The 25,657-nt window shown below is 51.0% G+C and overlaps 1 protein-coding gene across 1 annotated transcript in view; it reads left to right on the top strand.

Moving 5' to 3' along the window:
- The window catches only part of LOC129637672 (mucin-12-like), a 62,624-nt gene extending 44,954 nt beyond the window's left edge, over positions 1-17,670 (top strand). Inside the window, exons 5-14 of the mRNA XM_055561887.1 lie at positions 9,199-9,300; positions 9,759-9,886; positions 10,216-10,280; positions 13,065-13,216; positions 13,578-13,649; positions 13,754-13,916; positions 14,646-14,807; positions 15,428-15,507; positions 17,131-17,219; positions 17,409-17,670. Coding sequence (XP_055417862.1) covers positions 9,199-9,300; positions 9,759-9,886; positions 10,216-10,280; positions 13,065-13,216; positions 13,578-13,649; positions 13,754-13,916; positions 14,646-14,807; positions 15,428-15,507; positions 17,131-17,219; positions 17,409-17,450 — 1,055 coding nt within the window. The 3' untranslated portion in view covers positions 17,451-17,670. The remainder of the gene's footprint in view (positions 1-9,198; positions 9,301-9,758; positions 9,887-10,215; positions 10,281-13,064; positions 13,217-13,577; positions 13,650-13,753; positions 13,917-14,645; positions 14,808-15,427; positions 15,508-17,130; positions 17,220-17,408) is intronic.
- The last annotated feature ends 7,987 nt before the right edge of the window (positions 17,671-25,657 follow it).

Genomic DNA, 25,657 nt, shown 5'->3' with positions numbered 1-25,657 from the left:
CATACATCAAAGATGAAAGAACTGCATCCCTTTCAAGTCCTGACAAACTACAACTTCTTTTATTTCAGGGATGACAACAAAAGATTACACAAAAAATTCTGCTAACACCACAGTCTCTGAAAACTCCATCACCACTTCTGGTCCATTTGAATCTTCAGCCTCTTCTGCAAGTTCCATCACCGCCATACTGGGGAGTACCAGCACCACTTCTGGTTTGTCTGAATCCAAACTCTCCTCTGTGGGATCACACACCACAGTCCTTGGGACCTTTACCAGCACACCTGGTCAGTCTGAATCCACAGTGTCTTCTGAGGGTGCCAAAACAACAGCCCAACTGAGCTCCACCACATTTGATCAATCTGAAACCACCAACTCTTTTGCTAGTTCCCATATCACATCTGGTCAGTCTGAATCCACAATCTCATCTGATGGTTCACTCACCACAGTCTTTGAGAGTTCACCCATTACTTCTGGCCAGTCTGAACCCACAGTTTCTTCTGAGACTTCTCCCACCACAGTCCCTGGGAGCTCCACCACCACATCAGCTCCATCAGAATCCATTGTGTCATCTGAGGGTTTCCAAACCACAGTCCTACTGAGCTCCACCACCCCATTTAATCAGTCTGAAACCACAGTCTCTTTTGAGAGTTCCCACACCACATCTGGACAGTCTGAATCCACAGTCTCTTCTGAGGTTTTCCTCACCACAGTACTTGGTAGTTCCCCAACTACTTCTGGTTGGTCTGAATCCATAGTCTCTTCTGTGGGTATCCCCACCACATCTAGTGAGTCAGAATCCACAGTCTCTTCTGAGGATTCACATAGCACAGTTCCTGGGAGTATACTCACCACATCTGGTCAATCTGAATCCACAGTCTTTTCTGAGGGATCTTCCACCACAGTCCCTGGTAGCTACTCAGGTCCACCTAAATCCACAGTGTCTTCTGAGAGTTCCCACACCATATCTGCTCAGTCTGAATCCACAATCTCTTCTGCGTCTTCCCCCACTACAGTCCCTAGAAGTTTTATCACCACATCTGGTCAGTCTGAATTCACAGTCTCTTCTGAGGGTTCCCCCACCACAGTCCCTGGGAGCTCCAGCACCACATCAGGTCTGTCAGAATCCACAGTGTCTTCTGAGGGTTCCTCCACGACAGTCACTGGAAGTTCCACCACCACATCAGGTCTGTCAGAATCCACAGTGACTTCTGAGGGTACCCAAACAACAGTACTACTGAGCTCCACCACCACATTTGATCAATCTGAATCCACAGTCTCTTCTCAGAGTTCCCACACCACATCTGGTCAGTCTGAGTCCACAGTCTCTTCTGAGGGATCCCCCACCACAGTCCCTGGGAGCTTTACCACCACATATGTTCAGTATAAATCCACAATATCTTCTGGGAGTTCCCACACCACATATGGTGAGCCTGAATCCACAATCACTTCTGAGGGTTCCCCCACCACAGTCCCTGGAAGCTACACCACCACATCAGGTCTCTCAGAATCCACAGTGTCTTCTGAGGGTTCCCAAACCACAGTCCCACTGAGCTCCACCACAACATTTCATCAGTCTGAATCCACTGTCTCTTCTGAGAATTCCCAAAACACATCAGGTCAGTCTGTACACACAGTCTCTACTGAGGGTTCCCCCACCACAGTCCCTGGAAGCTACACCACCACATCAGTTCTGTCAGAATCCACAGTGTCTTCTGAGGGTTCCCAATCCACAATCCTACTGAGCTCAACCACTGCATTTGATCAGTCTGAATCCACTGTCTCTTCTGAGAATTCCCAAAACACATCAGGTCAGTCTGTACACACAGTCTCTACTGAGGGTTCCCCCACCACAGTCCCTGAAAGCACCACATCAGATCTCTCAGAATCTACAGTGTCTTCTGATGGTTCCCAAACTACAGTCCTACTGAGCTCCACCACCACATTTGATCAGTCTGGATCCACAGTCTCTTCTGAGGCTTCCTCCACTACAGTCCCTGTGAGTTTTGTCTCCATACCTGGTCAGTCTGAATCCACAGTCTCTACTGAGGGATCCCCCACTGCAGGCCCTTGGAGCTCCACCACCACATCAGGTCTGTCAGAATCCACAGTGTCTTCTGAGGGTTCCCAAACCACAGTCCTACTGAGCTCCACCACCACATTTAATCAGTTTGAATCCACAGTGTCTACTGAGAGTTCACATACCACATCAGGTCAGTCTGAATACACAGTCTCTTCTGAGGCATCACCCACTACAGTCCCTGGGAGTTTTGTCTCCACATCTGGTCAGTCTGAATCCACAGTCTCTACTGAGGGATCCCCCACTGCAGGCCCTGGGAGCTCTACCACCACATCAGTTCTGTCAGAATCCACAGTGTCTTCTAAGAGTTCCCACACCACATCTGGTCAGTCTGAATATACAGACCCTTCAGAGGCTTCTCCCACCACAGACCCTGGGAGTTTTATCACCACATCTGGCCAGTTTGAACCCACAGCCTCTTCTGTAAATTCTCCCACCACAGTCCGTGGAAGCTCCATGACCACATCAGTTCTTTCAGACTCCACAGTGTCTTCTGATGGTTCCCTAACCACAGTTCTACTGAGCTCCACCACCAAATTTGATCAGTCTGGACCCACAGTCTCTTCTGAGAGTTCCCACACCACATCAGGACAGTCTGATTCCACAGTATCTACTGAGGGTTCCCCCACTGAAGGGCCTTGGAGCTCCACCACCACATCAGTTCTGTCAGAATCCACAGTGTCTTCTGAGAGTTCCCACACCACATCTGGTCAGTCTGAATCCACAGTCTCTTTTGAGGCTTCTCCCACCACAGGCCCTGGAAGCTCCAACACCACATCAGGTCTCTCAGAATCCACAATGTCTTCTAAGGATTCCCAAACTACTGTCCCACTGAGCTCAACCACAACATTTGATCAGTCTGAATCCACTGTCTCTTTTGAGAATTCCCACACCACTTCTGGTCAGTCTGCATACACAGTTTCTACTGAGGTTTCCCCCACCACAGTCCCTGGGCACTCCACCACCACATCTGTTCAGTCAGAATCCACAGTGTCTTCTGAGGGTTCCCAAACCACAGTCCTATTGAGCTCCACCACCACATTTGATCAATCTGGATCCACAGTCTCTTCTGAGAGTTCCTCCATTACAGTCCCTGGGAGTTTTATCTCCACATCTAGTCAGTCTGAATCCACAGTCTCTTCCGAGGTTTCTCCCACCAGAGTCCCTGGAAGCTCCACCACCACATCAGCTCTCTCAGAATTTACAGTGTCATCTGATGGTTCCCAAACCACAGTCCTACTGAGGTCCACAACCACATTTGATCAGTCTGGATCCACAGTCTCTTCTGAGAGTTCCCACACCACATCTGGTCATTCTGAATCCACAGTCTCTTCAGAAGCTTCTCCCACCACAGTCCCTGGGAGTTTTATCACCACATCTGGTCAGTCTGAACCAACAGTCTCTTTCGAGGCTTCTCCCACCACAGTCCCTGGAAGTTCCATCACCACATCAGTTCTGTCAGAATCTACAGTGTCTTCTGAGGGTTCCCACACCACAGTCCTACTGAGCTCCACCACCACATTTGATCAGTCTGAATCCACAGTCTCTTCTGAGGGATCCTCCACTGCAGTCCTTGGGAGCTCCACCACCACATCAGTTCTGTCAGAATCCACAGTGTCTTCTGAGAGTTCCCACACCACATATGGTCAGTCTGAATCCACAGTCTCCTCTGAGGGTTCCCAAACAGCAGTACTACTGAGCTCCACCACCACATTTGATCAGTCTGAACCCACATTCTCTTCTGAGAGCTCCCACACCACATCTGGTCAGTCTGAATCCACAGTCTCTACTGAGGCTTCTCCCACCACAGTCCCTGGGAGTTTTATCACCACATCTGGTCAGTCTGAACCCACAGTTTCTTCTGAGACTTCTCCCACCACAATCCCTGGGAGCTCCACCACCACATTAGTCCTGTCAGAATCCACAGTGTCTTCTGAGAGTTTCCACACCACATCTGGTCAGTCTGAATCCACAGTCTCTACTGAGGCTTCTCCCACCACAGTCCCTGGGAGTTTTATCACCACATCTGGTCAGTCTGAACCCACAGTTTCTTCTGAGACTTCTCCCACCACAGTCCCTGGAAGCTCCATCACCACATCAGGTCTCTCAGAATCCACAGTGTCTTCTGAGGCTTCCCAAACCACAGTCCTTCTGAGCTCCACAACCACATTTGATCAGTCTGAATCCACAGTCTCTTCTGAGAGTTCCTACACCACATCTGGTCAGTCTGAATCCACAGTCTCTTCTGAGAGTTCCTACACCACATCTGGTCAGTCTGATTCCACAGTTTCTTCTGAGAGTTCTACCACCACAATCCCTGGGAGCTCCACCACAACATCAGTCCTGTCAGATTCCACAGTGTCTTCTGAGAGTTTCCACACCACATCTGGTCAGTCTGAATCCACAGCCTCTTCTGAGGTTTCTCCCACCACAGTCCCTGGGAGTTTTATCACCACATCTGGTCAGTCTGAACCCACAGTTTCTTCTGAGACTTCTCCCACCACAGTCCCTGGAAGCTCCATCACCACATCAGGTCTCTCAGAATCTACAGTGTCTTCTGAGGGTTCCCAAACCACAGTCCTTCTGAGCTCCACCACCACATTTGATCAGTCTGAACCCACATTCTCTTCTGAGAGCTCCCACACCACATCTGGTCAGTCTGAATCCACAGCCTCTTCTGAGGTTTCTCCCACCACAGTCCCTGGGAGTTTTATCACCACATCTGGTCAGTCTGAACCCACAGTCTCTTCTGAGACTTCTGCCACCACAGTCCCTGGAAGCTTCATCACCACATCAGGTCTCTCAGAATCCACAGTGTCTTCTGAGGGTTCCCAAACCACAGTCCTATTCAGCTCCACAACCACATCTGGTCAGTCTGATTCCACAGTCTCTTTTGAGGGATCTCCCACCACAGTCATTGGGAGCTTTATCACCACATCTGATCAGTCTGAATCCACAGTTTCTTCTGAGAGTTCTACCACCACAATCCCTGGGAGCTTCACCACCACATCAGTCCTTTCAGAATCCACAGTGTCTTCTGAGAGTTCCCAAACCACATCTGGTCAGTCTGAATCCACAGCCTCTTCTGAGGTTTCTCCCACCACAGTCCCTGGGAGTTTTATCACCACATCTGGTCAGTCTGAATCCACAGTCTCTTCTGAGACTTCTGCCACCACAGTCCCTGGAAGCTTCATCACCACATCAGGTCTCTCAGAATCCACAGTGTCTTCTGAGGCTTCCCAAACCACAGTCCTTCTGAGCTCCACAACCACATTTGATCAGTCTGAATCCACAGTCTCTTCTGAGAGTTCCTACACCACATCTGGCCAGTCTGATTCCACAGTTTCTTCTGAGAGTTCTACCACCACAATCCCTGGGAGCTCCACCACAACATCAGTCCTGTCAGATTCCACAGTGTCTTCTGAGAGTTTCCACACCACATCTGGTCAGTCTGAATCCACAGCCTCTTCTGAGGTTTCTCCCACCACAGTCCCTGGGAGTTTTATCACCACATCTGGTCAGTCTGAACCCACAGTTTCTTCTGAGACTTCTCCCACCACAGTCCCTGGAAGCTCCATCACCACATCAGGTCTCTCAGAATCTACAGTGTCTTCTGAGGGTTCCCAAACCACAGTCCTTCTGAGCTCCACCACCACATTTGATCAGTCTGAACCCACATTCTCTTCTGAGAGCTCCCACACCACATCTGGTCAGTCTGAATCCACAGCCTCTTCTGAGGTTTCTCCCACCACAGTCCCTGGGAGTTTTATCACCACATCTGGTCTGTCTGAATCCATGGTTTCTTCTGCGAGTTCCCCCACCACAGCCCCTGGTAGCTCCAGTACCACATCAATTCTGTCAGAATCCATAGTCTTTTCTGATAGTTCCCACACCATATCTGGTCAGTCTGGATCCACAGTCTCTCCTGAGGTTTCCCCCACTACATTCCCTGGAAGCTCTACCACCACATCAGGTCTGTCAGAATCCACAATGTCTTCTGAGGGTTCCCAAACCACAGTCCTACTGAGTTCCACCACCACATTTGATCAGTCTGGATCCACAGTCTCTTCTGAGAGTTTCCTCACCACAAACCTGGGGAGTTTCCCCACTATATCCAGTGTGTCTGAATCCACAGTGTCTTTTGAGGATTCCCATACCACAGTCCCTGCGAGTTTTCTCACCACATCTGGTCAGGCTGAACCCACAATCTCTTCTGAGGGTTCCCTCCCCACAGTCCTTTGGAGTTCCACTACCTTATCTGATCTCACTTTATCTACAGTGTCTTCTGATAATTTCCACACCACATCTGGACAGTCTGAATTCACTGTCTCTTCGGAGGGTTCCCTCATGACAGGGCTTGGGAGTTCCCCCACTCCTTCTGTTCAGTCAGAATCTACAATCTCTTCTGAGAGTTTCCATTCAACAATCTATGGGAGCTTAACCACCTCATCTGGTCAGTTTGAATCCACAATCTCTTCTCAGGGTGCCCATACCGTAGCCCCTGGGAGCTCCACCTTCACTTCTGCTCAGTCTGAATCTACAATCTCTTCTGAGGGTTCCCTCATCACTATTCCTTTGAGCTCTGTCAGCACATCTGGTCAGACTGAATATACAGTCTCTTCTGAGAACTCCCACACCACATCTGGTCTGTCTGAATCCACAGTCTCTTCAGAGGGTTACCTCACCACATATGGTCAGTCAGAATCCACAGTCTCTTCAGAGGGTTCCCACACCACATCTCATCAGTCTGAATTCACAGTCTCTGTGGAGGGTTTTCACACAACATCTGGTCAGTCTGAATCCACAATCTCTTCTGAAGGTTCCCACACTACAGTCCTTGGGACTTCCACCACTATTTCTGGTCAGTCTGAGTCTACTGTATCTGCTGAGGGTTCCCTCACCACAGTCTCTTGGAATTCTACCACATCTGGTTGGTCTGAATCCATAGTCTCTTCAGAGAGTTCCCACACCACGTCTGGTCATTCTGAATCCACAATTTCTTCTGAAGGTTCCCTCACCACAGTCCTTGGGAGTTCCCCCACTCCTTCTGTTCAGTCAGAATCCACAGTCTCTTCTGAGGGTTCCCACACTACAGTTCCTGGGAACTTAATCACCACATCTTCTCAGTCTGAATCCACAGTCTCTCTGGATGGTTCCCATACCACAGTTTCCATGCCCTACCCAACCACTTCTGGTCTGTCTAAATCCACAGTCTCCTCTGAGGATTCCCACACCACAGTCCCTGGGAGCTCCACCACTTTATCTGGTGGGTCTGACTTCACAGTGTCTTCTGAGGCTTCCCTCACCACAGTCCTTTGGAGTTCCCCCACTACTTCTGGTGGATCTGAATCCACAGTCTCTTCTGAGAGTTCCCAAACCACGTCTGTTCAGTCTGAATCCTCAGTCTCTTCTGAGAGTTCCTACACCACAGTCCCTGGGAGCACCATCACCACATCTGGTCAGTCTGAATCCACAGTCTCTTCTGAGGGTTCCTACACCACATCTGGTCAGTCTGAATCCTCAGTGTCTTCTGCAGGTTCCCATACCACAATTACCTTGTCCTCCCCAACCACTTCTGGTCTGTCTGAATTCACCATGTCTTCTGAGGGTTCCCTCACCACACGCCCTGGGAGTTTTGCCACTACTTCTGGGTGGTCTGCATCTAGTGTTTCTTCTGAGAGTTCCCACACAGGAGTTTCTGAGAACTCTACAGCCCCATCTAGCACTGGAGAGACATTTTCCAGCTCGTCTGGTTCAGTACAGTCTACCACTTTTGTCACTCAGAAATCCACAGATCACAACACCATATCTGATTTTTCTCAAGTCACGGACTTACCTACATCAACAATTTCTCAAGAGGATGGAAGTCCTGTGTCCACTTCAAGTCCAGCTGAATCCATTACCTCCTCCACTGGTGATGAAGAAAGGACCACGTATTCTACTCCTGAAGCCACTGTGTCCACAATAGTCTCAGCACCATCAACAGATACAGTCTCCTCTTACACCTCAACATTTTACATACCTTCAAACTCTGAGGGACTTTCTACCACTACCTCCAGGACTGGACTCAGTACAACAATAATTACTGAAATGTCCTCTGTCCTTTCAACCATTTCCAAATCTTCTATGACAACTTCCTATCCCAGCCATAGTAGTAGCCTGGCTTCCTCTTCAATTCCTACCCTGCTGTCTTCCACCCCCTCTGTCTCCACACAGACAATCACAGGCCTCACAGAGGAACTCATTCTTACTACTTCCACCCCTGATTCATCAAAACCTACAGGCACCTTGAACAGCACTGTTACTGTAGGGAATGAAGTTTCTGCTTCGACATCAAGGCCTGGAGAATCCTTAACCACTTCCGTTGGTGATGGACACATGACCACATCTTCTTCTCTGGGATCCACTCTATACACCAGCTCCTCAGATGGGTCCATGCCATCATTCTCTACCCATTCTTTGCACGGTACAAACAGTGCAAGTCCTTCCCTGTCAAGCCCCAGTGAGATCTCCACCCACACTGTGGTCTCACAACATACCACCACGACTGCCAAAGAGGAGTCGACTTCTGGCTTTTCTCCTCCTGTGTCCTCCACTTCACCTGGCTCCACTGGTACTCCAGTCCCTGGATTCAGTACCACTTCAACCCTGCGTCCCCCTCTCACTAGGACACAGACAACTGTGAGGACAACCCACTCTTCAACTACGACACCATGTAAGTCTACTTGTATGTCAATCTAAGGGCTCCTCCTGCTCATCTCCCTTATCAGCTAATCAGTTTTGTCCTCCTTGTGGTCTTGTTCCACACTTCCAGTACCATCTTGTCGCCAGTATACATCATCCAAGTGGATGGTGTGCCCGTCTTTTGAGTTGTAGGACTCTTGATTTCTTTGAGTGTCCTCTTTCGTCTGTTGCTTCCTTCCATTCTGTTGTTCCTTCTCCTTTCCCCACTATCTCCTGGGGATTGAAATGGTGGCAGAGGGCTCTCAGTTACAGCATGATTATCTAGTCCCATTTCTATCTTTCAGTGCAATGTCTGAATGATGGGACTTGGAACGAGAGTTGATGTTTTGTGTCTTGGGCTTCCATGGTAACCCCTGGAATGTTCTACCTCTTTGCAGGGCAGTGCCACAATGGGGGCACTTGGAACGGAAAAGAATGTATCTGTGCCCAAGGCTACTCTGGTTACCAGTGTAAATTCCTCACGGAATACTTCTTCATAGGTAAAGACCTTTTTTGAGACTTGTAGGTCATTTCCACATCCCTTAACCATTCAAAATAGGAGGGCAACATTGGAAGGCTCATTTGCTACCATTGCCTAATTGTGCAGGTAGAGAAGAAAATGTGACTTTCACCCAGGCCAAAATGCAGGTAGAGCATGGATTTCCTGCATCCCACTTCTGAGCCCTTTTCACTAGTTAACTTGCCTCTCTCATCTGAATGATCATCTGGTGCCCTCCAGTCAGGTCTCACTGAATCAAGATTCTGACCAGTAGCTCCTCCTGGTATTCAGAGATAAGGGGCAGATGTTTCAGCTACTCCTACCTGCCTTTTGAGTTTCCGTCTGCCTCCCTACACACTTTCTCCTCTCCCACAAAGCCAACAAATGAAGAATTAGCCATTCCTGGAAGGCATTACTGTGAGGTTGCTGTCTCATGCATAATATGCCCTGTTTCCATAGAGACCCCCCAAAAAATCAATGCCACTGTAGACCTGAAAGTGAAAGTGACTAACAGGAATTTCACAGATGACCTAAAGAACAAATCCTCTGCTGCATACAAGAACTTCGTTCAAGTATTCAAGAGGCAGGTAAGAGGAGAGGAAGCCTAGATTCCCTGATGTGAATCCTGGAAGAGGGGACATCACTATGCACCCCCTTCCTTCTTTCCTATGGGCAGATGGCATCACCGACTCAATGGACATGGGTTTGGGTGGACTCTAGGAGTTAGTGATGGACAGGGAGGCCTGGCATGCTGCAGTTCATGGGGTCGCAGAGAGTCGGACGTGACTGAGTTGACTGAACTGAATACAGGGACTCCTTGGGGAAAGGAGGTTCTGAGGGACTGCCCACAGCACAGAGAACAGGGGCTGCTGCACACTCCAGGCTTCTATGAACTCAGCTGTCTTGTTTCTTTCAGATGGATAAAGTTTACAGGGGCAACAACTTTCCCCAATACAGAGGCGTGAATGTCAAAAGACTGCTGTGAGTATGGGGGTAGGAAGGTTTATAGACTGTGGGAAGCTCTTCTCTCTTGTCTGCTCTCCTGCCTCCTCCTATCATAAATGGTTAGAGTATCAGTACCTGGCTGAGTCAAAAAAAGCAACACCTGAGGGCTCTGAGACCATGCATTCATTCATTCAGCATTCATCCATTTATCAAGCTAATATTGGAAGTCTACCCTGTGCTAGGTGCTGGGAACATTGGGTTCTGCTCTTCATGGTGCTTAGAAAGGCAGAGCACAGGTAGCTAGAGTTATGGTAGTTATGATAACTCAGTTACTGAGGTTAGAGTTATAAGAGACACACGAGGCACAGAGGGAGAGGTCCTGAACGCAGGGTCAGTGAGACTGAGGGAAATCTTCCTGGAGGAAGATACAGCTAAGCTGAGGCTTGAAGGATGAGGAATGGGCCAACTGAGGCAAGGGAGTGGGAGAGTGTTACAAGAGGAAATCCACGATGTGCCTACAGGTAAGAGAAAGGAGCGCAGATTCTAAGAACATAAAGCACATTTGGCTTCTTAAAGACAAAGGGGCTGTGGTGGGAGAGGAGGTTGGAAAAGTGACACGTGCTCATTTACATGTGAAGCATTAGCAGTTGTGGCCCATGTGGCAGAGTAAATGCTTTGCACTGCAGATCGTGCAATCTGTTTGCAGGGTTGAGAATGGATGAACAGAGGAGGAAGACAATAGTAGCCTGGGCCTGAGAGGTGTTAATGAAGAAGGAAAGTAGTTCAGTGTGAAAGGTCTTTAAGAGGCAGGACCAGCAGATCATTGGGTTTTGATGGGTGTTTGGAGAAAAGGAGGAATGACACCAGATTTCTGGGCTCCTGAGAGTGTGGGTTGCCCTTGGCTGAGATGAGGAGCATAAGAAAGAGCAGGACGATAGAAGAAGATGATGAGTTTGACATGGGCCTTGTTAAGCCTCAAGTGTCTGGGGCCCAGCCATGTTGAGTGATGGAGCAGCTGGTGGTCAAATGTATGATAGTAAGGGTCTATAGCAGAGACATCAGCATTGACGTCCCCAGACAGGCATCACTGGAAGCTCGGGGAGTAGACCAGATGGCTGGGGCAATTGTCACAGCATGGAAGTGAAGCTGTCCCTGGACAGAAGCATGGGAAGCATCCATATTTAATAGATGGGCAGGAAAAGCAGAGCCCCCAGAGGAGGATGGGAAGAAGCAGACAGAAGGGTGAGGAGGGAGCCTGGGGCATGTCAGTTACCAACATATCAAGAACCCATGGTGTTCCCTAACCCAGCATCCTCCACCCACACCCAGCCTCAGAGCCATGGTCTCTGTCTCCATTCTGACCCAGGATTTTATTGGGTTAGGTCCTCCTGGGTCCCGCTTCTGACTTCTTTGTCACAAGGACTGTGGGTAGTGATGGACCTTGTCTCGGGAGCTCTCTGCTCAGAGCATTGCTGACCATCTAACAAGAAGCTTCTGGGTTGGAATCCAACATTTCTAAAGTGCCCTCATGTTTCTTCTTATCTAAAAGTTTACTTATTTGGTTTTCAAAATACAATCCATTAGCTTCTGTCTTAAATTTTTAAATTTAAAATATTTTCATTGTGGTGAAATACCCATAACATAAAATCTGTCATTAGCCACTGAATTCACCATGTTAAGTATATGGTTTAGCAGCATTAAGTAAATTCACACTGTTGTACAACCACCACCACTGTCCATCTCTAGAACTTTTTAATTTTTTTTTTTTTTGGCTGCACTGGGTCTTCGTTGCTGTGGGGGACTCTCTAGTTGAGGCAAGCAGGGTCTGCTGTCTCATCATGACACATGTGCTTCTCATCGCATGACTTCTGTTGCTGAGCATGAACTCTAGCACAAGCAAACTTGAGTAGTCTCGGGCTTAGTTGCCCCACAGCATGTGGAATCTTCCCAGGCCAGGGATTGAACCTGTGTCCCTGGCACAGGCAGATGGACTCTTAACCATTGGACCACCAGGGAAGTCCTCCAGAACCTTTTCATCTTCCCAAACTGAAACTCTGTACCCATTAAACAGTAACTCCCAATTCCACCTCATCCCACCTTTGACAATCACCATGCTGCCTTCTGCCTCTATTCTGAATTTGATTACTTCAGGGATCTCATATTACTACTCATAAATACTCATCCAGTATTCATCCTTTTTGGACTGGCCTATTTCACTTAGCATAATGTCCTCAAGGTTCATGCATGTTGCAGCATGTCTCAGAATTTCCTTTCTTTTAGACACTGAATAATATTCCATTGTATGTAATATTTCATTCCATTTTGTTAATTCAGTCATCCGCTGATGGGCACTTAGATTGATTGGTTCCACTGTTTAGTTATGAATAAGATGGCTATGAACATGGGTGTACAAATATTTCCTCCTGCCCCTGCTCTCAATTCTTTGAGGTGGATACCCAGAGGTGGAATTGCTGGATCACATGATCATTCTATATTTCATTTTTTGAGGAACCATCATACTGTTTTCCACAGTAGCTATATCAGTTTGCTTTCCCACCGATGCACAAGGGTTCCATTCCTCCACATCTTTGCCCAACAGCCTCCATTTTTAGGAATGAATTTCACCCATTGGCATATATTGTAATCCCAGGCTTATATTGTAGCCTCCCTCTCGGTTGTTAACTGCTGGAGGGAAGAGTCTATATTCTGTCCCACCCCTGGGTCACATGACTATTTGTTTCTCATCACCCTTCTTGCTTCTTGGGCCCCACTTGCTGGGAGAGCGGGCAACAAGGGTTGACTGATGACTCCCGGTTCCAGTCCTGGCAGCATCATGGTGGAACACGAAGTCATCATGGAGGCCAACTATACTTCGGGGTACCTGGAGCTGTTTGAAAACCTCACTAAGATTGTAAGGGCCAAGATTATGAATGAGACCGGACAGCTACATGGGAATTCTGAAGACTGCAAAAGTAAGCCCCCCGAAAAACCCCTTGATGTTGGTGGTGAAAGGATGGGTGGGGCCCCTTAGGGAGGTCTCAGGCCCACCCCCACGTCCTGCATCTCTCATCTCTTCTGGAACTCCAGAGATCTCCCTCGAGGAATCCAGATGTCAAGCCTGGGTACCTTCCCCATATTCTGCGCTGCTCCTAGCAGCCCCTCTCAGTCCTGGGCTGAGGTGGTCAGCAGCCCCAGTGACCCCCTCAGAGCCAGCCCACAGCCTCAGCTGCATCTACTAGTCTTGGCCACAGCAAGGAGGAAAGGGGAGGCTGACTGCTTCCAGCGGGCAGGGGGAGGCACATCTGTTTTTCTCTTTTTCACCACTCTGGGCAGACCTCTCACTCCTGTGCTACGATGAGACAGCCACCTCTGTGGACCCCGTGAAGGTCAACTTTGACCCGCAAGGTGAGCAGCTCCATGGAGAGTGGACGGTAAACCTGCAGGGTGGGGGTGCCTAGGGACGGGTTCATCTGGCTGACACTTCCTGCTGGCCCCCCACCTGCCCCCAGAGCAATGCACTAAGAATGCTGCGAAGGAATTCGCCCAGTTCTACTACATGGATGAGCTGGATGGGAAGCTGGCCTGTGTGACCAAGTGCACCCCAGGGACGAAGTCGGAAATGGACTGTCACCACGGCAGGTGCGAGCTGCAGCAAAGCGGCCCCCGTTGTCTGTAAGTGCTCATTCCCTCTAGGCCAGCATCTGCCCTCTCTAGTAGTAGGGTCCCACTCTCCCCGAAGGTCATCCAAGGGTGCAGGGTGAGGGTGGACAGAGTTCACAAGGCACCTCCAGCCCAGCCTCTACATCCCTCTTTCCTCTACCCAGGTCTCCCACCTCCCACTCCCATATACCATGGGAGCAGGAGGTACAGATTACATACACAGGCCTCATAGAACCAAGCAGTCCCCTTTCTGAAAAAGTTCTAGTTATCAATTGCAAATCTGTATCTATGGACCTCTCTCTTCATCTATCATTCATGTCCCTAACAACATCCCAGCCACCATGCCACCATGCCATTATCACCTCCTTGCTGGCGTGCTACATCTTAAACTAAAGTACAAAATATAAAACATGGTGACAGGCCATCCAAGTGCCAGCTGCTTAACGATTACTGTGCTTAGTGATTACATGCTTAGCGATTACGTGGGTGAACATTATGTGCATGGGATGAGGTGCCCGGCCCTCTCAGATTCTGCTCTGTGGATCTGCGGTCCCTGCACCCACTCACCAACCCTTAGACTTGGGGAGTCAGGGAGGGTGCCCAGCAACTACTCTCAGTGGGTGAGATGGTTTCCTGTGCTTTGACATTGATCTTTTTTTTCAGGGGCAGGGGGCAGGGGGGGCAGAAATTGGGTGGGTGAGGGAAGCTGGTAGACTGGCCTGAGCTTGTGTGTGTCCCCAGATGCCTGAACTCAGACACACATTGGTACTCGGGGGAGACCTGTGAATCCAGCACCAGCAAGAGCATGGTATATGGGATTGTGGGGGCCGTGGTGGCGCTCCTGGTGGTCTTGGTGGTGGTCCTGATCGTCTTACTCAGCCGATCCCAGAGAAAACTGCACAGGTAAGCTTCCAAGGCTGGGCCTAGGGGAGAGGTGACCATAGTCAGAATATCCTGAGGCCCTGCTGAGGCCCAATAGGGGTGGGTGAGGCCCTGCCCCACACCCTCGAGTCCCTCCTAGTTCCTGCTGGTCCCTCCCAGCTCTGTGTCTAGCAGAGGGCAGCCTGCGATCTGATAAGACATATCCGCTTGGCAGAGAAATGGAAACAGAGACTTATGTACTGAAACTGGATTGTGTAATGAAATTACCTGGTGCTTATCACCTTGGCTGCCACAGAGCAACACTGTCACACTAGGACGCTGGGAATGATCGCTCTCTTCCCAGCCATAAGAGACTGAGTAACGTTCTGTACAGAGCCCGGCCGGCAGGCAAAGGAAACTGCCCTGACTCTAGTCCGATGCCCCCAGCTCACAGATGAGGTCACTGAGGGGTGGGGTGGGGGGCAGGCGATGGGGACATCTCCAGGATGTCTATTCGGTTTCTACCCCTGCCACTGGGGGCAGGCCCCTCCCTCCCTGACTCAGGGCTTGGCCAGAGCAGACTCTTCTGGAGGCCGAGGTCAGAGGTCTCTGAGTCCTTTCCCTACCTCTCCGTCATCAGCTGCTCACGTCATTTCTGTCAGCAGGCAAGAGTACGACGGGTCTCGAGAGTGGCAAGATGCAGGCTACCCTGGCAGTTTTGAGAACACAAGCCTCTGGGAAGGTAGATCTTATCAGGGGCCAAGGCGGGGCAGGATGGTGGGGGCGGGGGTGGCGTGGAGAAGTGCCAGTCAGACTCCCAGTGGTTGTGGGTGACACGCACACACGTCCTGCCAGCCAGTCCTGCGTCTGCCGTAACAGCCAGACAGTCTGCAGCCTCCTGACCCCGAGTCCCCATGGGCAGCCCTGCTGACCCTCCAGCCTTTACTTGGCTTCTCCCCATCAAGTTCCCTGCACTCCAGTCTGTGGCCCACCGCTTTGCAGAGACTGTGCTGCTTCTGGTCGTCTGAATCTCTGCACATCCCCATCCCACTGTTTCCAAGATCCAGTTCACACGCGGTCCTTCCACAGAGCTTCTCGTGGGTTCAGCCCACTCTGGCTGCCAGAGCCGCTCACAACGACTGAAAGCCTGATCCTACCCCAGAGCCCAGCCCCAGTGTGTCTCACACACAGTGGGATGACAGGCCATGGCCAAGTGAGGCCTTGTCCCAGGACGGGAAGGGAGAGGGGCTTTCCAGGCAAGGGTCCCTGCTGAAGAAAGGGCGTGGAGGTGGAGAAGAAGTGGCCTGTAGGGAACCAAGGGCGGGTCAGTGGGGCGGGAGAGTGACAGAGCTAGGTCAGGACTGGTCAGTGGCCCATGGTGGGGGCACCCATTAGAGGAGCTTGAAGGGAGGGGGACCAGACGTGCATTTTGGGTGGCTCATTCAGGAAGATTTGAGGGGGACGCACGAAAGTGGGGAGTTCAGGGAGCGAACGGCTCACTAACCAGGCCAGAGATGATGAGGCTGAGTGGGGGGACGGTGGGGACCAGGAGGTGTGGACAGCACCTCCTGGTTCAGATGCCAGTGAGCTAGCTGGGCAGGGCCTGTCGTTTGCAGGCTCTGGGAGGGGATGACGGAGACGGGTGGGCAGTGGGGAGAAGCCACAGGTGGGGCATACTGGAGGGGGGGCAGTTAAGTGCGGAGGGGAAGATACCCCAGATCAGGCCAGTCTGAAGTCTGCAGAGAGGCCTGTGGCCTACGGGCAGTGCTGGGGAGTCAGCTCAGCTCAGCCCACGTTGTTGGGGAGAGTGGGCGAGGAGGGCAGACGGTGGGGGAGGATCTTGAGGGAGGGAGCAAAGGAATGATCAGGAAGATGCCAGGTGGACCTGGAACCCGATTCTGAAGGTTGAGGAGCGAGTTTCTCTGCATGATGGAGACAGGGGGTGCTGGACTCATGCCAACTCACACAAGAAGATTCCAGGCACAGTTGCTTCTGTCTGTTGTCGCTACCGTTGCTATGAGGAAGTGTGCCCGTTGACCCCAGGCAGTCTCGCCCTCCTACCCCACCTAAACCAAGTGACTCCTTGGGGACCCACTCACCAGGCCTCGACTTTTGCCCGTGGCGCATGTCGGAAGGCAGCTCCCATCCCCTCCTGTCCCTGAGTCATCCCGGGCCACCTCCCAGCCCCTCTTCGGCATCCCTGATGAGCTGGGCTGGGGGGAGGATGGATGGGCAGTGGGAAAGGAGTTTAGCACAGCTCTGGGGCCGACTCCCCAAGCCCATCCTTTTTACTGCAAACAATCCATCCTGTGTGTCTCTTCTGCTTCCCCCAGGCTCACTCTCACCCCAGTACCTCTCTTCACAGGTCAGGATCTGAAGGGGGACACATTTGGCCTTGAAAACATCTACAGAAACTTCCAGCCCTCCTTGCAGAGCGTGGACCCCACTACAGAGGTGACTCAGGAACCCCCAAGTCCCCGCACCCTTCCCCCTCCCCAGCTAGGGACTTCTCCCCTCTGTCCACTGCCTGGGGCTGCCTGGGGAGGGTGGGCCTCCCTTGGCCCAGAGGCTGTTCACTCCCCCTGGACACGGCCATTACTGGGGCCCGCATTGGTCTCAGCTCCTCTCTCCCACCCTCCCCAGCTCCACATTCAGAGGCCCTCAGTGGTGGCAACTGCTCGGTGATGGGGACAGGGACTGCCACCCCACTCAGATCTGGGTGATGAGGCTGCGGCCGACAGAGCCCTCCACGGCCCAGGCAGCCAAGAGGAACCTAAAGTCTGAAGTCGGCAGGCCCGAGGATGACCCTGTCAGAGCGAGCGGACTTGCCCCGTCCTCATTGCCGGGACGAACGCCCTCTGCTCCCTTGCCCTCCAGCCAGGAGCCCGGAGGCATCTTGTTTACTCCACTTGTGTTTACTCCACTTGTGTTTACTCCAATTGTTTACGCCACTTGTGTCACCCACGCAGGAATTTCCTGCCAATAAAGGACAAGTCTTATAGAGCTAAGCGTGGCCAGAGCAGTCTCTTCCCCTCCCCTGCAGGGAGGCCTGCGAGTCTGGGAAGGTCCTTCTTGGAAGAGCACTGCAGGGTTGGACACCACGTCTGGGCCCCTTCCTGTGCCCTCGTCTGCTCCAAGCCCGGGCTGGATCAGGCCCACCTCTGCCAAAGGGTTCTGCGGCAGCTGAGCTTGGAGTCACATCCGGGAGTGGACCTCGGGCCAAGGGAAGGAGGAGTGGGAGTCCCCAGAAGGCAGAAGAGTGAGCATGTTGCCCTTCTGACCTTGAGAGGGGCCAAGGTCACTTCAGATGACCCCAGGGGCTGTGCTTACCTGCGAACCCCTCAGACCTGAGAACTCTCAGCCCTCCTGGGGCTGGGCACTGGCTTGCACCCATGACCTGTTGGGGTACCCTGAGCAGAAGTAAAGCCAGCTTGAGAAGAGGGGAGGAGGTCTCCACTCCCGGGGTTGGAGTCAAAAGCACCCTCTCCTTGCAAGCTCAGGCCCACCCTCTCCCCCACCTTCCACTTCCCTCCAGGGCCCGCTAGTTCTTCCAGGCCACTTCAGGCCCTGTGCCCAACAGATCTGATGGCCTGTGTGCCTATGTGCTGTGTGGCCAGGGAGGACCTCCCCTTCCCTCTGCCCTTTGGCCTGAAACAGGGCTTCTCACACTCCCAGTCATTAGTGAAGCCTCCCAGACTGCCTTAGGTGGGCCCCAGCTCTCCAGTGTCTCCGGGATCAAAGGGCTTGGGGCCTGTTTATTTCTGGGGTTCCTTGATCAATGTTTGTTTCACCAATTCCCTGAAGGGTGAAGGGCAGGTGCACTGCCCTCCAGGCTCTGAAATTGAGCCTGGTGACAACACTCCGTCTGCTGCCTCTTTTCCTTCGGCTCCTGCCCGTCTCCATGGTGACTGATCCCCACCCCCCATTGCTCTCACAGCCTCAGCCCTGCGGGGTCCTGGACCTGCCCACGCCCAGGGAAGGCTGCATCCTGGGGGCCCAGGCTGGGGTACTCTCAACCTCCTATCCTTTGCCTACTCCTCTCTCCTCCCCAGCAAGGTCTGGAGGAAGAGCCAGGGCTTTAGGATTAGTCTGAGTTGGCCTCTTGGAACCTCAGTTTCCATTCCAAAAAGGGAGAATAAGAAAGCTGACTTGTCAGGGCTGGAGAAGCAGACAGAAGCCCCCAGACAACACCCCAGGCACATGACAGATGCTCAGCCAGTGCTGGGATCTGTCCTTACGCTGTGAGTGTGCCCCTCTTCTCGCCTCTCCCCTCCACCCCTGCCCCAGATGCCCAGGTTCTCTCTTTCGTTGTTGTTGTTCAGTCGCTCAGTTGCGTCCAACTCTTGGCGACCCCATGGGCTGCAGCGCGCCAGGCTTCCCTGTCCTTCACCATCTCCCAAAGTTTGCTCAAACTCATGCCCCTCAGGCCAGTGATGTTATCTAAACATCTCATCCTCTATTGCCCCTTCTTTTGCCTTCAATCTTACCCAGCATCAGGGTCTTTTCCAAAGAGTCAGCTCTTCAAATGCCTCATGCCTCTGCTCTCCAACCCTTGCCCTGACCATGTCTGCATCACCCTATCCCTACCTTGTGCCCCAAGGATGTCACAGAGATGTCAGACAACCCTGAACCAGGCGAAAAGCTACTGCTGTAGCCAAATGGACACAAGATAGGGTTTGGGAACAAACCCTAACCTTACCTAACCTAACCCTGACTCTAATCCTGCCTGGAAGCAGCTGTGTGCCATGGGGCAACTCAGGTTGTCTCTGGCCTCAGTTTCTCCCCCTGAAGAACAAAGGTTGGGACCTCTAGGACTCCTTCCTATTCAGCCTTTCTGGGCTCCATGGCCATGGAACTGGGCTCAACTCAGCAGAAGATAATAGTGGGTCCTAGTTGGACCCTCCAAGATCCCCTCTGCCCCTCATCTGCTCCCAGAGAAAGAGGGAAGGGGACAGAGGCCAAAATCAAACTGTGGGCTTCAGGACTCCCACCCCCCTTGGGTTGTCATCCTGGGATTGCCTGGGTGGGAGGGAAGGGAGCTTGGGACAGACGTGGGGGCTCACGCTGGGCCCTGTCAATGTCATTCAAGCAGCCACGTCCTTGACTTTGTCCTGCCCTGAGCTCACGGCCCCAGAAGCAGGGGTTGGCAGTGGGGGGCTCCTATCCCCTTGCCCCAGACTGTGGACAGCTCTCCTTCAAGGTGGAAATGGAGTGGGGGGTGGGGGGGGAGGAAGTATCCCTGAGGGTAATCAGGGAAGACATGGCCTCCTCGGTCCAAACCTGCCCGCAGGAGGCAAGGCCTTCTTTGGGAGCCAACCTGAGAGCTGAGGGGGCCAATGAAGAGAATGGAGGTGGGAAGAGGGGGAGGGAGGCTGGGCAGAGTGGGACAGTGGCTTGGCTTGCTCTAAAGGGCAGATTCATCACTGATTTGAATTCTGCTGTCCCTTGGCACAGATTTTCCCAGGATAACATCACCAGAAGCTGATATCTTATCAGTAGGAAGAATGGCACCCCTCCCTCCCAGTCCTGGCATTTTTAATGCCTTCCAGACAATGGTGGCATCTGGGACCCCATGATACGCCTTAGGGAAGGCCTTTCTGGGTCCCTCTCATCCCTCCGCCCCCTGCCTTTTTCCTTTCTTCCTGCTCCTCCATGCTCTCTTTCTGGCCCTCTCTTCCCTTCCCTCTCCCTTTCTTCTTCTTTTCTTCCCACCTTCCCCCATCACCCCTTAGGCTTTAACCACATTCTGGACTCTGAGACTCATTGCATCTCTGGCTTCAGTCTCCCCGTCTGGGAAGTGGAGCCTTTCCGACTCTCTGCTCCTGGATTCTGTGGTCCTCTCTCTGGGCCTGCCATCCACTAGTCTGGAGACCCCTGGCCAGTTTTGAGTGGCATCTGATTCTCCCATGTTTTTTCTCTGGGGATCCAGAGCCACATATACTTCCTCAGGCTACGTGGTCGAGGCAAGGGCCTTAAGAAGCATTCTAGAGGCTTCTGCCCGACCTTGCCCTGTTCCGGCAGACACACCCGCTCCCGCTGCCCTCCCCTGCAGCACACCCCTGGTTATATTGGACATGAAAGAAACACAATGTCCTTTCAGCCCAGGGCAGGCATGTCCAGGCTTGCCAAGTGCCTTCTCCTTGCCCACACCCACCACGAATGGGACCCAGGACTGGTTGCTAAGCCCTTTGCCTACAGCAGGCCCCTCTGTCCTTCCCACCCACTCCCTTTCCTCTCCCTGCCCACCCCCATCCTACCCAGACCCTTTCACTTGCCCATGGTCCCTGTTTCCACCACTGTCCTACTCTTGTCCTCCTGCTGAGAGAGTCTGGGGAAGTTAGACTCAAGCCTCTATCGCTCCCACACCCCTACCCCACCCAGAATAAGGCCCTCCTCCTCTGAGGAGCTCTCCTGGGGGTCTCCACTAACTTATCTCCTCTCAAACCCACGCTGGCAGCAACAGGTGATCAGAAAGTGTGTTCACTTCTCGTGACTGTCTTAACAAATTACCACAACCTGGGTGGCCTAGAACAACAGGGATTTATTGTCTCAGTCACAGAGGCCAGAAGTCCAAAACCAAGCTGTCAGCAGGGCTGTGCTCTCTCTGAGGCCGGCGGGGAAGGGTTTGTTCGAGGTCTCTCCCCTGGCTTCTGGTCGCTGGGTGTAGATGTTGGCTTGTGGCCACATCACCCTGTTGTCTCCCTTTACCTTCATGTGACCTTCTGTGTCTGCGTTCAAACTTCCCCTTTTTACAAGGGCACCAGTCATTTTGGATTAGGGTCCCACCCTACTCCAGTGTGACCTCATCTGAGCTATCTGCAATGACCCTATTTCCCAATGTCAGCATCTGTGGTACTAGGGGTTAGGACTTCACTGTCTGAATTTGGGGAGGGGGGACACCATGCAACCCGTAACAGAGGCCCCGAGGAGTTTGCAGCACAGAAGTCACTTGACGAATGTGTTTTGAAACAATCACTCTAGCTGTGATGTAGAGGACTGTTTGGGATGGAGACCCAAACGGGAAGCAAGGAGGTGGGTGGGTGGGGATGATGCCAAAAACTCAGCCTCTTTCCCCTGGGGCCAAATTGAAACTCAGAGACAGACTTTTGGGTAAATTAAAAAAAAAACAGTTTTATTGCTTTGCCAGGCAAATGGGAAAAGGTGCACTTCTGCCCTTGGAAACCATGTCCTAACCTGGGAGGGATTTAGTGAGAAGCTTTATAGAAATGAAAGTGCTAGTTGCTCAGTCGTGTCCGACTCTTTGTGACCCCATGGACTGTAGCCCGCCAGGCTCCTCTGTCCGTGGGATTCTCCAGGCAAGAATACTGGAGTGGGTTGCCATTCCCTTCTCCAGGGGATCTTCCCAATCCAAGGATTGAACCTGGGTCCCCTGAGCCTGAGCCTTGTGGTCTACAGTCCATGAGGTCGCAAAGAGTTGGACAAGACTTAGCAACTAATACTTAATAGCAATGATTCAAGGGTGGGGTTGCTGATAAGGTTTAGGGTGTGTGAAGGCCTGCACTCCTTTAACGAGGTTTTTATTTGTTTATTGACTGCATCGGTTCTTAGTTTCATCACTTGGAATCTATGTTGTGGTTTGTGGGCTCTCTAGTTGAGGTGTGCAGGTTCAGTAGTTGTGGCAAGCTGGCTTAGTTGCCCACCCACCACCCTCCCAGCATGTGGGATCTTAGTTCCCCTACCAGGGATCGAAGAGGCAAAAAAAAAAAAAAAGTCAAACTACACAGCAGTCCTCTCTTTAATCCATTTCCTGGCTCTACCAGTTTCCTAGGGCTGTAGCAATGAAGTATCACAAACAGATGACTTAAAACAACAGAAATTTATTGGCTCACAGTTACAGAGGCCAGAAGTCCAAAGCCAAGGTATCAGCAGGGCCGTGCTCCCTCCAAAGGCAGCAGAGAAGGATCTGTTCCAGGCCTCTACCTCTGGCTTCTGGTGATTTGTCAGCAATCATAGGACTTCCCTTGTGGCTCAGACAGTAAAGAATCTGCCTGCAATTCCAGGATCGGGAAGATATCCTGGAGGAAGAAATGGCAACCCACTCCAGTATTCTTGCCTGGAGAATCCCATGGACAGAGAGGCCTGGGCCTGGCAAGCTACAGTCCTTGGGGTTGCAAAGAGTGAGACACAACTGAGCAACTAACACTTTCACTTCTGGTGTTCCTTGGCTTGCAGCCATATCACTTTGATCTCTGTCTCCATCTTCTTGTCCTTCTCCATGTGCATGTGTGTGTCCAAATTCTCCCTTTTGAGAAGGACACCAGTCATTTTGGGTTATGGTGGGAAATGTATGAAGCACAAGCTGGAATCAAGATCTCGGAGAAATATTAATAACCTCAGATATGCAGATGACACCACTCTTATGGCAGAAATCGAAGGGGAACTAAAGAACTTGATGCAAGTGAAAGAGGAGAGTAGAAAATCTGGCTTAAAACTTGACACTCAAAAAATGAAGATCTTGGCATCCACTCCCATCACTTCATGGCAAATAGACGGGGAAACAATGGAAACAATGACAGACTTTATTTTCTTGGGCTCCAAAATCACTGCAGATGGTGACTGCAGCCACGAAATTAAAAGATTCTTGCTCCTTGGAAGAAAAGTTATGATCAGCCTAGACAGCATACTAAAAAGCAGAGCTAAAAAAGCATACTAAAAAGCTGATGAAGGTTCATCTAGTCAAAGCTATGTTTTTTCCAGTAGCCATGTATGGATGTGAGAATTGGACCATAAAGAAAGCTGAGCGCTGAAGAATTGATGCTTTTGAACTGTGGTGTTGGAGAAGACTCTTGAGAGTCCCTTGGACTGCGAGGAGATCATTTGTCAATCCTAAAGGAAATCAGTCCTGAATATTCATTGGAAGGACTGATGCTGAAGCTGAAGCTCCAATACTTTGGCCACCTGATGCCAAGAGTTGACTTATTAGAAAAGATCCTGATGCTGGGAAAGATTGAAGGCAGGAGGAGAACGGTGACACAGAGGATAAGATGGTTGGATGGCATCACCAACTCGATGGACATGAGTTTGAGCATGCTCCGGGAGTTGGTGATAGACAGGGAAGCCTGGTGTGCTACAGTCCATGGGGTTGGAAAGAATCCGACACGACTGAGTGACTGAACTGAACTGAGAAATGGAGTATTTCCTGCCGTATCAGTGCAGAAGGATGTCACAGTCATCAGAGATAGCAGCTCTCAGTTGTGAGCTCCTGAGTCCTCAGGAAAGAGAGGAATACCTGCTATCCGGCAACCATCAGGCTGCAGCCGTCCCCACCCCTACAGTAAACCCTGAGAAAGGAGACATAGGATGTGAAAAACACAGGATACCGGCCCCATTAGCTGAGATGCATATAAAAGGAATGACTTTAGTGAGCCCAGACTCTTGCATAGTCCCGTATATGCTCTGGGGCTCTCATGTCTGACTCTTTGTGAACCCATGGACTGTAGCCCGCCAGACCTCTCTCTCCATGGGATTCTCCAGGTGAGAATACTGGAGTAGGTTGCTGTTTCCTTCTCCAGGGGAGCTTCCTGACCCAGGGATTCAACCTGTGTCTCCTGCGTCTCCACCATTGACAGATGGATTCTTTACCACTGAGCTACCTGAGAAGCCCTTCCCATATATAGTGAAATTCGTTCAGTTGTATCTGACTCTTTGCGACCCCATGGACTATATAGTCCATGGAATTCTCCAGGCCAGAATACTGGAATGAGTAGCCCTTCCCTTCTCTAGGGGATCTTCCCAATTCAGAAATTGAACCAGGGTCTTCTGCATTGCAGGGGGATTGTTTATCAACTGAGCTATCAGGGAAGCCATTCCTATACATAGAAAAGTGCTAAATTCATTAACTTGGGGTATCTGGTTTTCTTTAATTATCAATAATCTTTTGATGTTCAGACTAGCTGCCCTTTGTCACAAAACTTCTGTACAACCTGGCTCCTCCTCTCATCTCCTCAGAGCAGTTCTCTCAGGGTTGCTGGAGATGCTGCCTCCCAGACTTGAAGTCCTAAAAAATTCCCACCGAATAAAACATAACTCTCAACTTTTAGGTTGTGAATATTTTTTTAAGACGATGGGGTTTATCCTAAGGACCTCATTTTAACTTCATTACTTCTGTAAGACCTGTCTCCAAAGAAGGTCACATTCTGAGGTACTGAGGGCTAGAATTTCAATACATCCTTTTTTGAGGGGTGAAGGGACATTTCAATGTATAACGGTTGCCAAGAATCAAAAAGCTAGCTAGCACATTGGGTGTGGGAAACAGGCACAGCCACAGAGGGATGGAGGGAGTGCAACTGGTACTGTTCTACAGAAAGAAGTAACACAACATTACTTATGCTCTTTCACTGGGCAATTTCGATGTTTAGGAATTTACCCCACAGGTACATTCAAAAACCCATCCAAGGTCGCTTGTACAAGGAAATTCAGATTCCCTTCAACAAAGGACAAGACCTGACTGTATTGGTTTTCTATCGCTACCCTGACTAAGTAGCACACATTTAGTTCAAACAACACCCTTTGATTATCCAATAGTTTTGTGGATCAGAAGTCTGGGCACAGGGGTGGTTCTGCTGAGTTCTCAGCTTAGACACTCATCAGGCTGAAATTAAGGAGTCAGCCAGGCCATGTCCGTTGCTGGGGGCTCCGTGGAGGAATCCACTTCCAAACAGATTCAGGTTATAGGCAGGAGCGAGTTTGCCAAGAGGTTCTCTCCACCTGCAGAGCCAGCATCAGCGTGCCCTCATGCTTCAGATGTCTCTGATTTCTTTTCTGCTGTTTCCTCTGCTTTTAAGGACTCATCTGATAATACTGAGTCTGCCCTGATAATCCAGGATAATCTCCCTATTTTAACTGATTAGCCAGCTGACTAGTAACAGGAA

This window comes from Bubalus kerabau, chromosome 23, assembly GCF_029407905.1.
Source record: "Bubalus kerabau isolate K-KA32 ecotype Philippines breed swamp buffalo chromosome 23, PCC_UOA_SB_1v2, whole genome shotgun sequence".
Classification (NCBI taxonomy): Eukaryota; Metazoa; Chordata; class Mammalia; order Artiodactyla; family Bovidae; genus Bubalus; species Bubalus kerabau.
Note: the sequence above shows the minus strand (reverse complement) of the source record. Positions and strands in the feature narration are given on the sequence as shown.